At 39.3% G+C, this 19485-nt stretch overlaps 1 protein-coding gene across 5 annotated transcripts in view; it reads right to left on the reverse strand.

Annotated features, from left to right (window-relative positions):
- The window catches only part of TESK2 (testis associated actin remodelling kinase 2), a 126405-nt gene that overhangs the window by 12385 nt on the left and 94535 nt on the right, over positions 1–19485 (reverse strand). For 4 of the 5 annotated variants that reach the window (XM_074334636.1, XM_074334637.1, XM_019749377.2 and 1 more), the window contains one exon: positions 549–695. The exons of the other annotated variant lie outside the window; for it this stretch is intronic. In XM_074334636.1, coding sequence (XP_074190737.1) covers positions 549–695 — 147 coding nt within the window. The remainder of the gene's footprint in view (positions 1–548; positions 696–19485) is intronic. 5 annotated transcript variants of the gene reach the window in all.

Genomic DNA, 19485 nt, shown 5'->3' on the forward strand with positions numbered 1-19485 from the left:
CAAGAGAATACTACAGAGACCAGCTGACGCCAGAGAGGAACTGGCAGGATGGCAGAAACTCAATCGCACAAGCAGAAAATGGGTCAGTACATTATGGCCCTCAAAACCTGCACTCAAGTAACTAAAAAATCACTGAACTCCTGCTCTCAGTGAAGAGCTACTTCCTGGAGGTCATGAGAGAGAACATTAAGAGACAGGCTCCCACATTGTCTGGACTGCTGTCACTCCTATGGAGCAAAAAAACTCTTAACCCTCCTCATGCCATCTGCTCCTGCAACACCCGTATCTAGGAGGCTGAAGTCAAGAGTGAAGGTTTTCAAGATGTATGTGTTGCCTGGCTCAACACTGAAAGGTACCTACTGTGAGCCAAGATTGGCTTTCGAAGGACTAAGCTATACAGAGTAATAAGTTAGATCGTCTATAATTCAATGTTAAATCTATAAGTGATCTCCATCATTCTGAATCTCATTAATGACTGGTTTCTTAACAAGCTTTCTCAGTAATGGAGGCGTGTGTCTCAAAGAGTGGTGCAAGTAAAGCCTTCGTACCTTAGATGTGAGGTCCCGATGGAAAATGCCTTTGAAGTGAAGGTAGCTGAGGCCCACTGCTATGTCACAGGCCAGTTTCACCCTCACAGTCCAGGGCAAATGCAGGTTACTGTCTAGCAACTGTTCCAGGTTTCCAGAGTTGATATACTGCAAAACAGAAGGAAAACCCAGCTACCATTTGTCTGGCTATGAAACCACTAGAGAATAAACACCAACAAGATAGAGACTGTATGTTTTTGTTTGTTTGTTTGTTTGTTTGTTTTTAAGTTACTGAGGGCTTATTCTGCATCTGGGCACAGTGGTAGGTGCTACACACAAAGATACCTTTCTTTAAGGAGATCACAATCTATTAAGGGACATAGACAAACAATATCATGTCGTAAACACTAATATATAGCCGTGTACGTGTACAACAGCACTGGGCAGGGCAGAGAAAAAAGTTACTCACTCAATCTGAACATGTTAGAGAAAGCTGCATAGAGGAAACAGGGAGTCAAAGGATAACCGAGGGAGCAGGAAAGACAGACCACACAGAGGGAGCAGCATATGCAAAGATATAGGTTAAATGCATGGTCGTATAGGAAACTAATTTACTCGATATGGCGATAGTTCATGAACAGGAGAGGCAGGTGAGGCTGATGTGCTTTGCTATTTTATCCTGCGTATACGGAACAAAAGAAAGCCTTTTAAGCAGAAGAGCAACATGTTCATGTTTGCTTTTTAAAGAACAGATTATTTTAGCAACGGTATGATAGATGGATTAGAGTGGAGAATAAGCAGAGGGCAAAATAGGCTAGGAAATCTCCTATTACAATAATCCTGGTGAAAGAAGGGTGCCTGAGTTACGGCAATAGTGGAGGCACTGGAACAGAGCAAGATTCAAGATGTATTTAGATAGCAGAGTTTAAAAAACAACAACACTTGATGGCTGCCTGGATGGGGGCCGAAGGGCAATGAAAAGCTATCGGTTGATCCCAAGCTATTGGTCCCTGGATGCCATTATCAAATATCCAGAACACAGGGACAGAAGCAGGTTTCCAAAGAAGAGGCAATGTTAAAAGATAGCAAGTTCAGCCAGGATGTGTTGAATTTAAAGGCTTGTAGGGCAACCAAGGTGGAGAGTCAGTTTAAAGGTCAGGAACAAAGGCTGGGCTAAAGACTTTGGAGGCAATCACATTGAGCGGAAGTAGTCACTGAGGCCAAGTGAAATTGCCCAGGGGCTAACCTGTAAGGTGGGAAAGTAACATTTAAAGGAGCAGCCAGAAGAAGAATCAAGCAAGCATGTCATCACAGAAATCAAAGGAGAACATTCCAAAGAGGAAAAGACCCAAAGTATCAAATACTATAAATCAAGTAAGATGAGCATTAAAAGTGTCTCCTGAATGTGTAACTAGGAAGTCACTGGCAACCATGGCCAGAACAGTTTCAGTAAAATTGTCAAGATCAGAGTAAGACCAAAGTGGACTGAGGAGTGAGTAGGAGAAAAGCTATGGAGAAACTATGTGAAAATGCACTCTTTCAAGAAATTTAGCTGTTCATCATTCCTACTTACCCGTGAAGAGCTGTGGGGCTTTTTTTTTAAGAGCAAATAAGCATATTTATATAGAGATGATAATAAAAACAACAACAGGTAATATTTATTTATATAGTACTTTGTGCCAAGCACTATTCTAAGAACTTTACATTAATTATCTCATTTAATCTGCATATAAATATAAGCCTATAAGGTAAGTGTACTAATATCTTCATTAGAGGCTAAGAAACTTGCTCAAGGTTATCCAGCTATTAAGGAGCAGGGCCAGGGTTCAAACCCAGGCAGTCTGGCTCGAGTTCATGCTCTTTAGCACTGCGTTACACTCAAGAGTCAGAGGACACAGCACCTGAGTCAGAGAGTCTTATGTAGAACACAAGCTCAAAGTCTTTTTCCCAATTAGGTTATTGAATTTAGTCAAACCATACATGATGTATTATTAGCTCCCTCCTCCTCCCAAGGAAGAAAAGGGGGCAAATTCCTCTAAGCCTAAAATTAAGCTTTTAATACCTATTATGGGGGGGGTATTATTGAATTTACAAAAGACTAGGGAACCTAATGTAACAGGAGGTAAGAGATCTGAATTTTAGTCCACTTTTGCCTCTTAATAAACTAATAAGGCTGTCCTTCAGTTTTCTCACCTATAAAATAGGTATGATAATCCCTGATCTATATAACAATGTTATAATGAGAATCTAATATAAATATACGAAAGTGCTTACAAAAATTGAAGTGCCAGATAATCAGATTTTCTGACATGGTAATATAAGCATCAAAAAGAACCAGCTGGGGGCAGCACGATGCTGCATTTCAGTTCCTTGGATGCAGCAGACAAGCTTGGGCAAGGCAGAGAGAATGACTAAAAATACACCTATCTTCTCAAAAGGGAAACCTGTCCATCGGCTTCATCCTGCTTGATAATCCATCTTTGGAAATCTCAAAATGAGATATAATGACGGCATTAGCATAGTGCCTTCGTCTCTTTACACAAGTTGGATTATTCATGGTTCACATTTGAGGTGCTCATTTGCTAAAAAGAAACTGAACCTGCAAACTCCAAGCTATGTGGGAGCAACAAAGCTGATGCCTAATCATGCAGATAAATTTCTTTAGTTCTGAGAGTCAGAAAGGTCTGAGAGGTGGTTCTTTCCTTTGGCATGGTGACAATGTGACATGGAAGGCCTGACTTCAGGAGCCACTCAAGTTTCCCAACTGAAGGCCAGGCAGAAAAGACCATGATGAAAAGGCTGTATATGCACTGTCTGTAGGCCAGGCTAAGCCAGGACTTTTGATTCTAGTTCAGAGAAACACATGTTTATTCTGTTCAGCTATGTCTCTGAAGGCCTGAGAAATCCACGGACCAAGCCCAAGGGTGGAAAGCAGAGGAGAAAGGTGAGACAAAGTGAGGAATCACAGACTGGTAGTGGCTGGATTTTCCAGGTAAGGTGGGAAAAGCACAAACCAAGACCAGAGAGGGAAACCAAATGGAGTTTATTGTTACAATCAATTTCAATGCTGGCCTTTGGTGAATACTTTGGTAGGGCTGATAAACCTCTGGGCCTTCAGAAACCACAACTTCTCAATATCTCAAGATCTTTTGCATCTATGAGGACAGGAAGTTTGAGATCTGCCAACAAGGAAAATTTCTAAGTTGCTACACACTCTGTGTGCCCATTAGTTGGAACATTCACTTCCCCATAAGCAACTCCCCGTGCAGAGTCAGCTGCTGTGTACTCTGAACAACTCCCTCTACGAGAAGTAGAGGCAACAACAACTGTACTAGCACACTCAGCTTGAGGATAACAGCTGTTTGCTTTCATTTTCTTCCAGACCACTTCGTTGGGCAGCCCTACGAAACAACTTAAGGCACTGGCTATACGTTAAAACTGGCTATATGTTAAAACTAGAGAGAAGTTTTACATTTTACATTTCTTATTATTGTTCTTTTAAACTTTCAAGTTCATAAAACTATAATATCAGCCACTCATATGTGTTATAGGTTCTTCGATACCTCTTAGGAACTATTCCCCAACTTCACCTACACCAAAACCTGCCTCTCCTCCTCATGATCTAATAAAATTTTATAACAGAGTTTCTGCCATTTCACTTGTGCTTTATGCTTGGCTTCATTAAAAATTCTTTTCCTAGAACAATAATGGAGGTATCACACTTCCTGACTTTGGCTTGTACTACAGGGCTACGATAATCAAAACAGCATGGTATTGGCAGAAAAACAGACACATAGACCAATGGAATAGATTGAGAACCCAGAAATAAAACCACATAAATATGGACAGATAATTTTTGACAAAGAAGCTAAAAACATACAATGGAGCAAAGACAGCCTCTTCAATAAAGGGTGCTGGGAGAATTGGATAGCCATGTGCAAAAGAATGAAACTGGACTGCTATCTGTCACCATGTACCAAAGTTAATTCAAAATGGATCAAAGACTTAAGCATAAGACCTGACACAATAAACTGCATAGAAGAAAACATAGGTACTAAACTCATGGACCTTGGGTTCAAAGAGCATTTTATGAACTTGACTCCAAAGGCAATGGAAGTAAAAGCTAAAATAAACGAATGGGACTATATGAAACTTAAAAGCTTCTGCACAGCAAAAGAAACCATTGACAAAATAAAGAGGCCACCAACTGAATGGGAGAAGATTTTTGCAAACAGTGCCTCCGATAAGGGGCTAGTATGCAGAATATACAAGGAACTCATGCAACTCAACAACAAGAAAACAAACAACCCAATTGAAAAATGGGCAGAGGACTTGAAGAGACATTTCTCCAAAGAGGACGTACAAATGGCAAATAGACATATGAAAAAATGCTCAACATCACTAATCATCAGAGAAATGCAAATCAAAACCACAATGAGATATCACCCCACCCCAGTCAGAATGGCTATCATCAACAAGACAAATAGTAACAAGTGCTGGAGAGGCTGTGGAGAAAAAGGAACCCTCATACACTGTTGGTGGGAATGCAGACTGGTGCAGCCATTATGGAAGGCAGTGTGGAGGTTCCTCAAAAAATTACGAATAGAATTGCCATATGACCCAGCAATCCCTCTCCTGGGTATCTACCCAAAAAATCTGAAAACATTTAGAGATAAAGACACATGTGCTCCAATGTTCATTGCAGCTTTGTTTACAGTGGCCAAGACATGGAAACAACCAAAATGTCCTTCGATAGACAAATGGATAAAGAAGTTGTGGTATATATACACAATGGAATACTATTCGGCGGTAAGAAAAGATGATATAGGAACATTCGTGACAACATGGATGGATCTTGAGAGAGTAATGCTCAGCGAAATAAGTCAGACAGAAAAAGCAGAGAACCATGTGATTTCAATGATATGTGGTATATAAACCAAAAACAACAAAAGAACACGACAAACAAATGAGAAACAGAAACTCATAGACACAGACAATAGTTTAGTGGTTGCCAGAGGGTAAGGGGTGTGGGGTGTGGGGTGGGAGATGAGGGTAAGGGGTATCAAATATATGGTGATGGAAGGAGAACTGACTCTGGGTGGTGAACACACAAGGGGATTTATAGATGATGTAATACAGAATTGTACACCTGAAATCTATGTAATTTTACTAACAATTGTCACCCCAATAAATTTAATAAAATAAAATTTAAAAAAATATATTCTTTTCCTAGAAGGCACTCAATAAATAAATGTATGTTCATAACTAACCAATATTATATATGCAAGAAATCATATGCCAAAAGTCACCCTAAAAAGTCACCAAAGGGACAGAGAAGTGGACACTCAGCTCTCCACTCGGCAATATCAATTCAGGTTATTTCTACAAACATTTATTGAGCACTCCTCCCCTTCCTGCCACACCCATATGAGAGTAAGAACCTGTCTGTTTACATCAACATTATAGCCCCCAGTGATTAGAAGAAAGCCTAGCACACAGTAAATGTGGATATATAAAGGTGAATAACATTCAATTTATATATATATATATATATATATTTTTTTTATTGGGAATATTGGGGAACAGTGTGTTTTTCCAGGACCCATCAGTCATTGTCCTTCAGTCTAGTTATGGAGGGCACAGTTCAGCTCCAAGCCCAGTCGCCGTTTTCAATCTTTAGTTGCAGAGGGTGCAGCCCATCATCCCATGCGGGAATTGAACTGGCAACCTTGATGTTAAGAGCTCGCGCTCTAATCAGCTGAGCCATCCAGTGGCCCCTCAGTTTATATTTTAAAGAAGTACAGTGAAAGACATACAGGTAAGTAAATAATACCAATACCCCTTTAACAGAGGTAAATACCTGGGGTATAAAAGTAGAAACTGACTCTGCCTGAGGAGTTTAGAAAGTTTCAGAGAGGAAGTAACATCTGAGTTGGATCCTAAAAAATAGTTAAGAGTGACCTAGGCTGAGAATATGGTTCTTTCCATGTATTCCCTGTAGCCTCTGATGGTTCCAACTCAGGCACAGACACATAAACATGCCCACACAGAGAATATTCTGGAGCAGCACGAGGCAATACCTACCACGCACTACACCCCAGGGCTCCTGTGCCAATTCTTGCTGACTCTACTCAGCTACAGTGGCCTCACCCTTGATCACCTTGATCATAATCAACCAGTAAGAAGGGTAAGACAAAATGGTTAGTTTTGTGTGTTTTTTTACTTTGAATTATCAATGTACTGATATCTGCAACCAAACAAGCTTATCTCTAAACAGTGGTTCAAACCCACATTCAGAAAAGCTCTGAAGAAAAGATCAACTGCAAGAATTACTCCTTTTTGAAAAAATCTACCTAACTGGCCTGGAGCTAGAGCGCTTACCCAAAGCAGATAAATATGCTGCCATCCAACTAACAGAGATCATTTTCGGCCACCTAATTAGCAGGGTTGTCCTGAAGAAGATCCATCCACCTACACAAACACTGAAAACCTACTATGTGAAAATATAAAGGTAAATGGGGCCAGTCTCTGCCCTTAGTTCACAGTCTAGGAGAGATGACATACAATCAACTAAGAGCTTTTTTTCCACATAGGACAATAACATAATTAGACATGCTACATAGAAATATCATTCAAACAATAGTATAAAAACTATGGAAAGATCAGGAATTGAGGCTTAGAGAATAGTTAGGAAGCTTCTGGAATCATCCAAAGCCCCGAATAAGACAATGAATGGCAGCAAGAATGGAAAAGAGGTTAATATCTAGAGACATCTCAGAGGTAGAATCAACAGGATTTTCTGTTTAATCAAAGGCAGTGACTAATTAAAAGAGATAAGGCATACAAAGCATGTCCAGCACAGTGCTCAGCTCAGAGTACACAACTCGTTCTCCCCTATCAACATCTTATCATCATTCCTTCTGTGGGTTACTCCAGTAGCTTTCTAACTAGTCTTCTGGTTCCCTTCTTACATCTTGAACACACTTAGCCCTCATTCCAATCCATTTTACATAATACAGCCAAGCTAATCCTTCTGAAATGCCAACCTGAAGCCACTCCCCTGTTAAAATTATTCAATGATGCCCTACTTAGGATAAAACCCACAATCTTTAGCATGGCATACAAAGCCTTTCACTCCTGCTTATAAAGGTTTTTCTCCCTGCTTACCTGCACATTTGTACACACTGCTGATCCATTTAGCTGGATTATCCTCCTCCCACCTAGGCCTGGCTAGTCACTCATTGTTGAGGATTTATTTCCATTTCATGGATACCCAAATGTAGGGTTGGGAGTAACAAAGACATTCTATGCAAAAGGAACACACATATAAAGTGCAGAGATTAGTAGTTATTCCTTTTTTTTCTGCATCAAGTAGGGGAGAAGGGATGAGGGGAAGGTACTGCAACAGTCCAGATGAGAGATGGCCAAATGCCTGCTTTAGAGAGCTATTTTAGGCTTGAAAAAGTGGGCTAGAGTTAGGATATGCAGAAGTAGAATTTAAAATATTTAGCAACTGAGTGATACATATGAGAACTGAGGGAAAAAACTCACAGGCAACTCAGAGATTCCAAATTGAGGTGCTCAGAGAAACAGTGGGAAAAGATGCTGTAATCTTATGTGTCTTCAGTGAGTCAGAAACCAGCATCAATGTCAAATAGCCAAATCAGTGGCTTGTTGAACCTCTGTTCTTTGGATGGGCCCTCTACAGAGGAGGGCCTGGGCCCCGACCTAGTTTTCACTGAAGCCCAACAATACCATTGTGTTGGCCACTGTATGTTTGCTGGTCGGCTCTAAACACAAAGGCTAGCAGACACCCCATCCTGCTGGCTTGCTTTAAAGAAGAAAAGAAAGCTTTGTTACTGCCCTGGGTAATTCCAGGACAGGCATCCCAAGAGCACCCTGTGGGAGGCTTGTGCTCCAAAGGAGCCTCCTGTTCTCAGCTCGAGGTTCCACAGCCACTGCAAGCGTACATCGTATATCTGCCAAGGCCCAAGTTTGCCATGGTTCAGCCTCCATTCCAGGAGGTCCACCAGGGCCTGCTGGACTGAAATAGTCAGTAGTAATTAACTAACTCAAAGAGAAAGGGAATTCAACATGTGTTTCAGAATATTTAAATGTTTCACTCTCTCTGTTTTCAAATATGCCTATCTACTTCCTAGAATACTCTTCTTCCCCTTCATAGCTTTGCTAATTCTTATTCATCCTTCTAAACCCAGCCCGAGTCTCTTATTTTGGAAAGCATTTCCTGATACCCCATCCCATATTTTGTGTCACTTTAGCTTCCTGTATGTATATTTTTGTTTATCACATTGTAGTATATATAATCTTGATGGCAGAGACCAGCTGTTTCTCAGCTTTGTAAGCCCAGTATCCATCCAGTAAAGTGAACAATAAATTGTTGAATAAACAAATGATAGAGTACATTTAAATAAATGGAGGCAGGTTTTAAGTTCCCTCTTTTATTAGAAACCTTCCCAATTCAGTCATTAATGTAATTTAAGATCAAAAAGAGAAATATGTTTTTAGAGGAATTTTCTGATAAATACCATGTAAAACAAATATTTAATAATGCCTACTGTACGGCAGGTACTATGGTAGCATTGGATAAAGTGAAATATAAAACATAGTGTGTTTGACCAGTCAGTGATATGAAATTCTGAGAATCACTTTACCACCCTTATCAGCAGACTCCTTAAAGTGGTCAGAATCACATGGACTTAAAAAAATATAACTGAGATCTCCTTTTGGAAATTACAGAAGATATTTATTTTATCAGTATCTAAAAGCCGAGTAGCGGAGGCTATAAAGATATCTCCCCTACTTCCCTCACATTTCCCACAGATAGACACTATGAACCTATTCACCACTTTAAAGAACGTAAGTTTGTTTAAGGTACCTGAAGTAGTACGAGTGTTTTTCTATGCATGTAAGCTGCTATAAACGTCAACACGATTGCTTATCTACAGATTCAAAAGAGTACGATTAAGTTTTCCCCATTGATTTTTAACTCTAACATCAATCATCTCATAATTAAAATCAAATTTGTTAAATAAAGTAAATGTTAAAAGATAAATCTGTAGAACAAATCTTCTCAAAGAAACAAACTAAGGTAATAAGAAAACTGTTCCCTTTATCCCATGAAGCTCTACTATAATCGCAATCAATGGTCTCAGACATAATTTAAGATTGGGCCAGGGCTCCTGACACTCCATCCTGTCTACTTTCCTACCCCCAAATCCATAACTCTACCAGCGACATGGCTATTGGAGCCATGTTTAAAAGCATTCTTCCCTCCGGCTTGCTACCCCACGCACATCTACAGCAACCCTGCACTGTCCAGATCCAGACAGGAATGTCTGACATTCACCTGGTGATTTGAGCTCGGAGCAAATGGAGCTCAAAGCAATCCCTTAGGAAGACAAAGCACCTTGCCTGCCCACCAGATCTGAGGAGCCAGGGCTTGACAATGGACAAAATGAAAATGGAAACCAAAACAGGTTAACTTTCTAATTAAGGTGATTTATATTGAAGGAAACTCTGTTCTTAAATGAACCAATCATTTCTTCTACCTCCTCTGCCTATAACAGAACACTGTTTGGCCTCTGGATAAGGAAGAAATCAAGCAAAAGTTAAAGGAGACAAACTACAAGCTCAAATGTTATCTTGTAGCGGCAAATGTTAGGCAGAAGGATAGGAAGGGAGGAAAGGTTTCAAAGGTTTCCAGTTTCCTATGTGGAAGACAGCTTCCCAGCCCAGTAGTCAGTCACTCCAAGAGCAGGATAAGGGTCAGATAGGTAAGTAAACACCCTTAAGTTCACAGAAATGCACAACGATTACTTGGAGCCATCAAAGGAAGGGGTGGGGACAGAGGAACCAGCCAGTTCTGGTTCTACTGCAGAGAAAACAGATTTGAGGTCTGGTGTACATATTAAGTATCTATATCCTCAAGGAAAAAGGGAGAGCCTTTTTTTAAACTTGGTTTCAGACCATCTCAAGTATCAGGATGATTTACCCTCCTTAATGAGAGAGTAATGAGGAAAATCGGATGGTTAATCCTGAGTGAAGTAAGTCTAGATTTATTTTACCAACTTGTTAAAAATTATCATTCATTTGTCAGCTGCTGGGACTCTTTGGGAAGCAGCTGATGCTGGTCTAAGGCCAACTCTCAGAGCAAAGAAGCAGATCTGGGTAGAATGTCTCTCAGAATGGTTTTAGCAATTCTAAATTGTAAAATTTTTTTCTAAGTAACTAGAAGCAGAGAACGACCATAACACTGAATTCTGAAATCCTTTCCAAATAAACTCAGAAGGTCCTGACACACAACTTCATTGCATGAGTTCATTGAGAACAGGTTCAATGCCATGTTTAGATCAGTGTCTGGCAGACTAGGCCCCAATAAATACTTGTTGAATGAATTAAGTCAAGTGTCCCTAACCATTACGTGTCCCTAACCTACATATAGGGATCCCTTCTCCACTCTCCATGAATCAGTGATCACCAGCTAACTCAGCCTTTAAGCTTAAGGTCTTGTCCAAGGAAGGATACAACGGTGTGCTATCCTTGAAAGGCTCAAAGATTGAGTCTGGTGTTTCTTCTATAGTGAAGAGACTACAGACAATCCCTGATTTACAATGGTTCTATTTAATGATTTTTCAATTGTATGATAGTGTAAAAGCACTATGCATTCGGTAGAAATTAGACTTCAAATTTTGATTTTTGATCTTTTCCCAGGCTAACGATATGTGGTATGCTACTCTCTCATGATGCTGGGCAGCAGCAGCAGCAATCCACAGGTCCCAGTCAGCCAGGGGGGCGTGAGGGTACACAATCAATACTCTACAGTGTACTGTGTTGCCAGCATTTATGTTTAAGGTAGGCTAGGCTAAACTATGCTGTTCAGTTATTTAGATGTACTAAATGCATTTTCAACTTACAATATTTTCAACTTATGATGGGTTTATGGGGACATGACCCCATCGTAAGTCAAGGAGCATCTGTATACTGATTACAGTGTTATGTTCAAAAAACCTCCCAGGCAACACAGCTGAGGGAGGCAAAGTATTCCAGCTGCACGCTCCAAGTTGTTCGCATCTCAGTAAATGGCACTACCATTTACCTAGAAACTGGGCATCACTTGATTACTCACTCTTCTTACCAAAGTCACAACCAAGGCCTTATGCTTCTATTTCCAAAACAGGCCTTTAAACATCTTCACAGATAACACCCCAGTTCAAGCTACCCACATCTCTTATATAATCTCTAACATAAGTTTCTGCTTACTGGTCTCCTTGCTTCCACTTTGTCCCTCTACAATCTATTCTCCACAGAGCAGCCAAAGTGCTATTTTTAAAATGCAAAATGTATCATATTACTCTCCTGTTTAAAATCCTTTAATGGCTTCCTTCTGTATTTAAAATAAAATTCAAAATCCTTACCAAGGCCTATTAGGTCCCGCATAACCTAGCCTCTCTCTCTCAAAATTTTAATCATCTATCTGATCTTCATGAATATCTCCTTGGCTTTTAGGTATTCTCAGAAAAGTGTTTCTATGACTTTATGTACAGGATAAATTAGTTGGTGTCAACATATATACATTACATTGCCCTTATTTATTTCATTTGTCATGGGTGGATAAAAATTTTTTTCAAAGGTACATGTTCATAGGGAAAACAATGCCCAAAGGCATGGAATAACAATATGATAGAATAGACCTGAAAGGCAAGCCATTCTAAGCCCCATTGCATACTTTCCTTCTATAACACCCTTTCCAAGTGGCCAAAGCTACTCATATTTTAGCTTTATCAAGAGAAACAAGTTAGTGAAGAGAATAAGAACCACAATAAATACAACTATCCTGAACTGGTGCCCTCGTAGCCAACACTCCAGCCTCCCGACATCTAAGAATTTGGTCTTTAGCTTCCCTGGCTTGATGGAAAGGCAGCGCCTGAAGAAGCCTGACTATTTCCTTCACCCAACCACTACATTTTCAATGACTTGCTACCTATTTGTTGCTGGTGGTAAACAAAACAGAAAATGGTCCCAGTCCTCATGGAACTGACATATGGAAGAGGCAATAAACAAACATTCAAATAAATGAAGAATTATATGTTATGAGATGTGCTACAATGAAAAAGGAAAGAATGCTATCCAAGAGAATGAGTCAAGTCACGATCTAGATGGGAGAAGGTCATTAGGAAAAAACACTACAACTAAGTAAAAATTTAAACGAAGACTTGAAAATTGAGGAGTTAAGTAGGTAAGAAGTGGGAGAACAGCTTTTTTTTTTAAGAGAGTTTATTTAATCTCTCTAATTCTCAGTTTCTTCTTACATAAAATAGCAATAATAATGGCTATATCTCAGGGTTATCAGAAGGATGAAAATGGAAACTACATGTAAATATTCCAGAAATACGAGCTATTTCTTTGATGAGTATGTATGATTTTATAATCAGAAAATAAGGAATTTAAAGAAAAAGTGTCCCTGATACTGCTAAGTACAATAAACCATTGGTTAAAACAAAAACAAAAAATTTTTTTCATCCAAACACCTTAGTTGACTTATAGACTTATCAGGTAAGTAACACATCTGTTGTTTTATTTCCCAAAGTTCAGTGCTCAGTTCTATTTCTTTTGGGTGTACCAGAAATACATAACTGATTAGCTGGATAGAAAACAAATTGTTGAGCAAATTAGTTACAGAGTCAAAGGATGACTATGCAAGAGGTCTTACAATTGAACAATGCAAAAGGCCATTTAGAAATTATTCCATTCATGAAGCAAGAGTTCCAGCCATTCATACAGGTGCTAAAATGTGATATAAAATTTACCTCAACTGCACTTTTTAGATGGCTTAAAATGTTTGCTTCCCTTTCCCCCCTTTTAAATCCAGCCAATATCCATGAAGTGTTTTCTAAACACAGGGTACTGCTGGAAGATGAGGAGTATTCAGAAGAGTAAGACACTATCCGTGCTGTCATATAGAATAACCAGCAACACAGCACTTACAAAGCACTTTCACAGTAACCTCATTTGATCCTTACAGCATCCTGACATTCTTGTCATCCTTTTTCTTTCTTCTTTTTTTATTTAATTGGGGGAATATTTGGGAACAGTGTGTTTTTCCAGGACCTCAGCTCCAAGCCAAGTCGTTGTTTTCAATCTAGTTGTATAGGGTGCAGCTCACCAGCTTATGTGGGAATCGAACCAGCGACCTGGGTGTTATGAGCGCTGCGCTCTAACCAACTGAGCCAACCAGCCACCCTCATGTCATCCTTTTTTAACAAATAAGGAAATGAAGCCCAGAGAATTTAAATAATTCGCCTATGGTTATTCAACTAGTAATGGTGGAGCCTGGATTTGCATCCAAGCCTTTTGAACCTGAAGCCTGGGTTCCTTCTTCTCTAGGAGCTTACACTTGTATAGGGAAATTAAAGCAAAAATAACTTAAATATATGGCAAAATATGTAATAAGAGACGTACAAAAACATTATCTAAGAGAAGAAGGTCAATGGAGGGAAACATTTTAACCAAGTAAGACGTGGTAGGGCACAGCAGTTGCAAAGAAAAAAATCAGAAAAGGTTTTATGGAGAAATAAGTGGACTTGAGCCGAGTCTTGAAGTGAGGGAAGATTTCTATAGGATAAAGAAAAGAGTACATCTCAGGCTGAAGATATAATATGAATAAGGAGGCAGGAAAACACCGATCATGTTTAGTAAACACATAAAAACCAGTTTGCCTGTGGAGAAAAGGGAACCCTGGTGCACTGTTGGTGGGACTGCAGATTGGTGCAGCCGCTATGGAAATCAGTATGGAGGTTTCTCAAGAAACTGGAAATGGAACTACCTTATGACCCAGCAATTCCACTCTTAGGTATCTATCCAGAAAAATCCAAGACATTAATTCGAAAAAATATATGCACCCCTATGTTTATTGCAGTGCTATTTACAATAGCCAAGACTTGGAAACAACCAAAATGCCAATCAGTAGATGACTGGATTAAGAAACTGTGGAGCAGGGCCGGCCCGGTGGCTCAGGCTGTTAGAGCTCCATGCTCCTAACTCCAAAGGCTGCCAGTTCGATTCCCACATGGGCCAGTGGGCTCTCAACCACAAGGTTGCCAGCTCAATTCCTCGAGTCCCGCAAGGGATGGTGGGCAGCACCCCCTGCAACTAAGATTGAACACGGCACCTTGAGCTGAGCTGCCGCTGAGCTCCCAAGATGGCTCAGTTGGTTGGAGTGTGTCCTCTCAACCACAAGGTTGCCAGTTTGACTCAAGGTTGCCGGTTTGACTCCCACAAGGGATAGTGGGCTGCGCCCCCTGCAACTAGCAACAGCAACTGGACCTGGAGCTGAGCTGCGCCCTCCACAACTAAGACTGAAAGGACAAACTTGAAGCTGAACGACAGCCTCCACAACTAAGATTGAAAGGACGACAACTTGACTTGGAAAAAAGTCCTGGAAGTACACACTGTTCCCCCAATAAAGTCCTGTTCCCCTCCCCCAATGAAATCTTTAAAAAAAAAAGAAACTGTGGAACATTTTATACAATGAAGTATTACTCGGGTATAAAGAAGAATGAAATCTTGTAACGATATGGATGGACCTATAGAACATTATGCTAAGTGAAATAAGTCAGTCGGAGAAAGACAAATACCATATGCTCTCACTTATATGTGGAATCTAAAGAATGGATAAATGAGCAAAGTAAACAGAAATAGACTCAGAGATATAGAGGAAAAACTGATGGTTGCTAGATGGGAGGTGGGGTAGGGATGAGGGAGAAGGGGAAGGGATTAGCATAAATTGGTAACTACAATATTGCCAAGGGGATACGAAGGACAGTTTAGGGAATACAATCAATAATGTTGTAAAGATTTTGTAGGGTGTCAGATGGGCACCTGTCTTATTAGGGAGACAACTTCATGGACTGTGTAGATGCTTGACCACTGCACTGCACACCTGAAGCTGAAGATGAATAATATTGTATGTCAACTATAATTTAATATATATATAGTTATGGGATATGGAGTACAGCATAAGGAATAGAATCAATGGAATTGTAATAGATATACACGATGACAGAGGGGCAATAGATTGGGGGAAGGGGGTTATCACTTTGTGAGGGGTGAAATGTCTAACTATTACATTGTTTTGTACACCTGAAACTAACAATAAAAAAAAGAAGAAAAAAACAGTTTGCCTGAATTATAGAGTACTTGTTAAAGAAGAAGAGAACTAGAAGCAAAAAAAAACAGAATGATGTAGAACACAGAGGACTAGGATACCAGGCCAAAACAAGAATTTATTCTGAATTCCATGTTTTAACCCTAGCTACACATCAGAATAACCCATGGAGCTTTTTGAACTTATTTTTAAATATTACAGATGCCTGGGCCTCACCCAAGACTTTAATTCAATAGGTCTTGTGTAAGAACCTGGCATCTATATTTTCTAAAAAGCTCCTAAGCAATTCTGGTGAACCACTAAAGTTATACACTGTAATCAACAAGAAAACCACTGGAGGTTTTGAGCCAGAAAATGCCACTGATTTATTCAATCAACAAATATGATAACCAGCTATCATTTGTCGGGCACTGTGCTAGGAACCAATGGATATAAATGTAAACAAAACAGTCAAGAAATTTATAATCTACATATACACGCAAACTGTGAATTAAAATCAATGATAAATACTATTGTATTATGGGAGCATTTAAGAGTGTTACCTAACTCATCTTGGGAGACCATAAGCTTCACAGAGAAAGTGATTATCTAAGCTGGGTCCTGAAGGCTAAGCCAACGGGAGATGGAGAGGTTGTGTTCTAGGCAGAGAGAAGAGCTGGTGTAGAAGCCAAACATGAAAGGGTCATGTCCTATTTGTGGAACCGAAAGAGGTTCAGTACAGCTATAGTGCCCAGTTGAGATAGGAGCAAAGAGGTCAGAGAAGAAGTGAGCAGAGATAAACAGCATGATGAGATGTTTTGAGACTTTACCCTGAGGGCAATAAGAAGCCACAAAAGGGTTTTTATGCAGGGAGAAACAAAATTAGATTTGTATTAAACTCTGTGGTGTTGGCCTAAAGACAAATAGACCAATGGAATAGAATAGAAAGCCCAGAAATAAACCCTCATGTATCAATGGGAAAGGACAGTCTATGTAACAAATGAGAAATGCAAATCAAAACCACAATGAGCTATCACCTCACACTCATTAGGATGACTACTATAAACAAATAAGATTTAAAAAAACAAACACCACAGATAACAACAAGTGTTGACAAGGATGTGGAGAAATTGGAACCCTTGTGCATTATTAGTGGGATTGTAAAATGGTACAACTATTACAGACAACAGTATGGTGGTTCTTCAAAAAACTAAAACTAGAACTATCATCCAGCAATCCTACTTCTGGGTATATGTCCAAAAGAATTGAAAAGAGGGTCTTGAAGAGACATATGCACACCCATATTCACAGCAGCATTATTCACAATAGCCAAAAGGTGGAAGCCACCCAAATGTCCATTGACAGATGAATGAATAAGTGGAGTGTGGTATATACTTACAATGGAATATCATTCTGCCGTAAAAAGAAAGAAAATCTTGTCACATGTTACAACATGGATGAACCTTTAGAACATTAATGGTAAGTGAAATAAGCCAGTCACAAAAAGACAAATGCTATATGATTCCACTTTTCTGAGGTACCTAAAGTAGTCAAAACCATAGAATTAGAAAGAATAGTGGTCACTGGGGCTGGAGGGAGGGGGAAATGGGGAGCTATTTAATAAGTACAGAGTTTCAATTTTGCAAGATGGAAAAGATCTGGAGACCTGTTACACAACAACATAAACACATTTAATACTATTATACTACGCTTAAAAATAACTAAGATGGTTTAAAAAATAGACATGTATTTTAAAAGGACCACTCTGGCTGGCAATATGAATAATATGGATTTAAGGTGAGGAACAAGACTGATAGGGAGACTAGTTAGAAGTTTGTGGCAAGAGATGATGATGACAGAAGGAACTGGAGAAAGATGAATAGATTCAAGATAGTTAGAAGGTAAAATGGATAGGACAAGGTGATTGATAAGAAGTAGAAAATGGGAGAGGTCAGGGATGAAGGAAAAGAGAACAATCGTTTATAAAAAAGCTAAGCACTATACTAATATTTCTCTAAGTTATTAATTACTCCCTTGACACAAAGTGCTTTATTAATTTGCTAAATAGGAAATAGGTACAAGCAATTACTATAGGAAGGTGAAATATGCTAAAATGAGCATGTTAAGGAGAGAAATGCTTGTGATTCATTTTGGAAATCATTGATCTAAAAATTTACTATCTAAGTAAACAATGGTGACCATGATAACAAGAAAAAATCAACATAAAGTGCAAGTAAACATAGAAAATACAGATAGTTGATTATATTATCAGATATGGGAATGTTGAAATGCCCTTGAGTAGCAGGAAATATGTGACAGGTATATGGAGAGACCACCCTCCTTTCATTGTCCTACTTGCTATGGAATCCAAAGTAAAAACAGCTCTCAACAACCAACACAGACCCAATTCCTATGAACGATACTACTTTTCAAGTTAAGAAAAATATACTTGTCAAAACTCCTATTAGAAACAGGATTATCTTAAACTCAAAAGGAGCTCTATGAATTCAACTGGTACTCTAGTTTCACCAATCATGGAGAGGATTAGGAGATATATTAGCTAGAAATCCCCTAAAGCATTTTCTAAATCCTTCTGCAGTCTTATCACTACCAACACTATGAAAAGAGTCATTAAATGAATGGTCAAAACAACTGATAACCCAAAAATAAACAGCCTTTCAAAGTGAGAGGCAACAAGCATTTATTTGAGATCCAAAAAAAGAATACCTATTTGGGAAGCATTGATTTAGGCAGAAGCCCCAATAATGTTCCAATTAGGAGGCAAAGGCAAGGGTATTTATGAGAAAGAGAAGGGGAACAATTACATCAATAGAAGGAAGGCATTTCTATTGGTGCACATAAGCTAATATAGTGATGTTATTATAATTCTAAACAGTGTTAATTTTCAGTCCAGGAGCTATCAATCCGATTATCATATCATCTGCTTTCTTGTTATCTTTGCAAATGGTTCTTCCGGACACAAGGTTGCTTTAGGCCCAGTCCAAAGATTATTTTGCTGTTTTAACATTTCAAAGGTTTGAGGCATAAGACATGCAAACCAGCTCCTCTGGGATGGCAGCTCCGGCTCCATTTTAAAGTGGCTCCATTTATATCTTTTTTTTTTTTTTTTTTTAACACAACTTTCGAAAAGGCAGATAGATGTCTTGTGACTAACAGTTTAACTGCTGGAAGCTCAAGTGTTGGGAAGCAGTATTCATTCATTCATCCATCCATTTATCTATTCACCCAACTAATATTTGTTATATGCCTTTATGTGCCAGTTACTGAAGACTCAGCAATAACAAAATAGCTAAGCCCCAATCTCATAGTCTAGTAAACACAGGATTATAGTCAGCCAGAACTTGATGTAAAATCCCAGCTCCACTACTTAGCTAAGAGACCTTAGATAAATTAATTTTTTTCTGAGCCCTCAGATTTCTCATGTAAAACAGGAAAAATATCACCTATATTGTAGGATTGTGTGATAACTAAACATACACGGGGCGGGAGGGAAGCTTAGCAAGCCCTGGCCCACAGTCCTCCCTGGAAGGCCGATGCTCTATGAAGTTACCTCCACTTGATGTCCGATAAATATTTCAAACTCAACCTGTTCAAAACTGACCTCTTGATCATCTCCCATCTTGTACCTCCTACAGTCTTCCCCATCTCCGTTAACAGCAACTCTATCCTTCAGGTGTTCAGGCCAAAACCTCAGAGTTATCCTTGACTTCTTTCATCTTCTTACACCCCACAGCGAATGCATCAGTCAAGTCTGTTTTCTCTACTTTTAAAATA

Source organism: Rhinolophus sinicus, linkage group LG06 (genome assembly GCF_036562045.2).
Source record: "Rhinolophus sinicus isolate RSC01 linkage group LG06, ASM3656204v1, whole genome shotgun sequence".
NCBI classification, from domain to species: domain Eukaryota; kingdom Metazoa; phylum Chordata; class Mammalia; order Chiroptera; family Rhinolophidae; genus Rhinolophus; species Rhinolophus sinicus.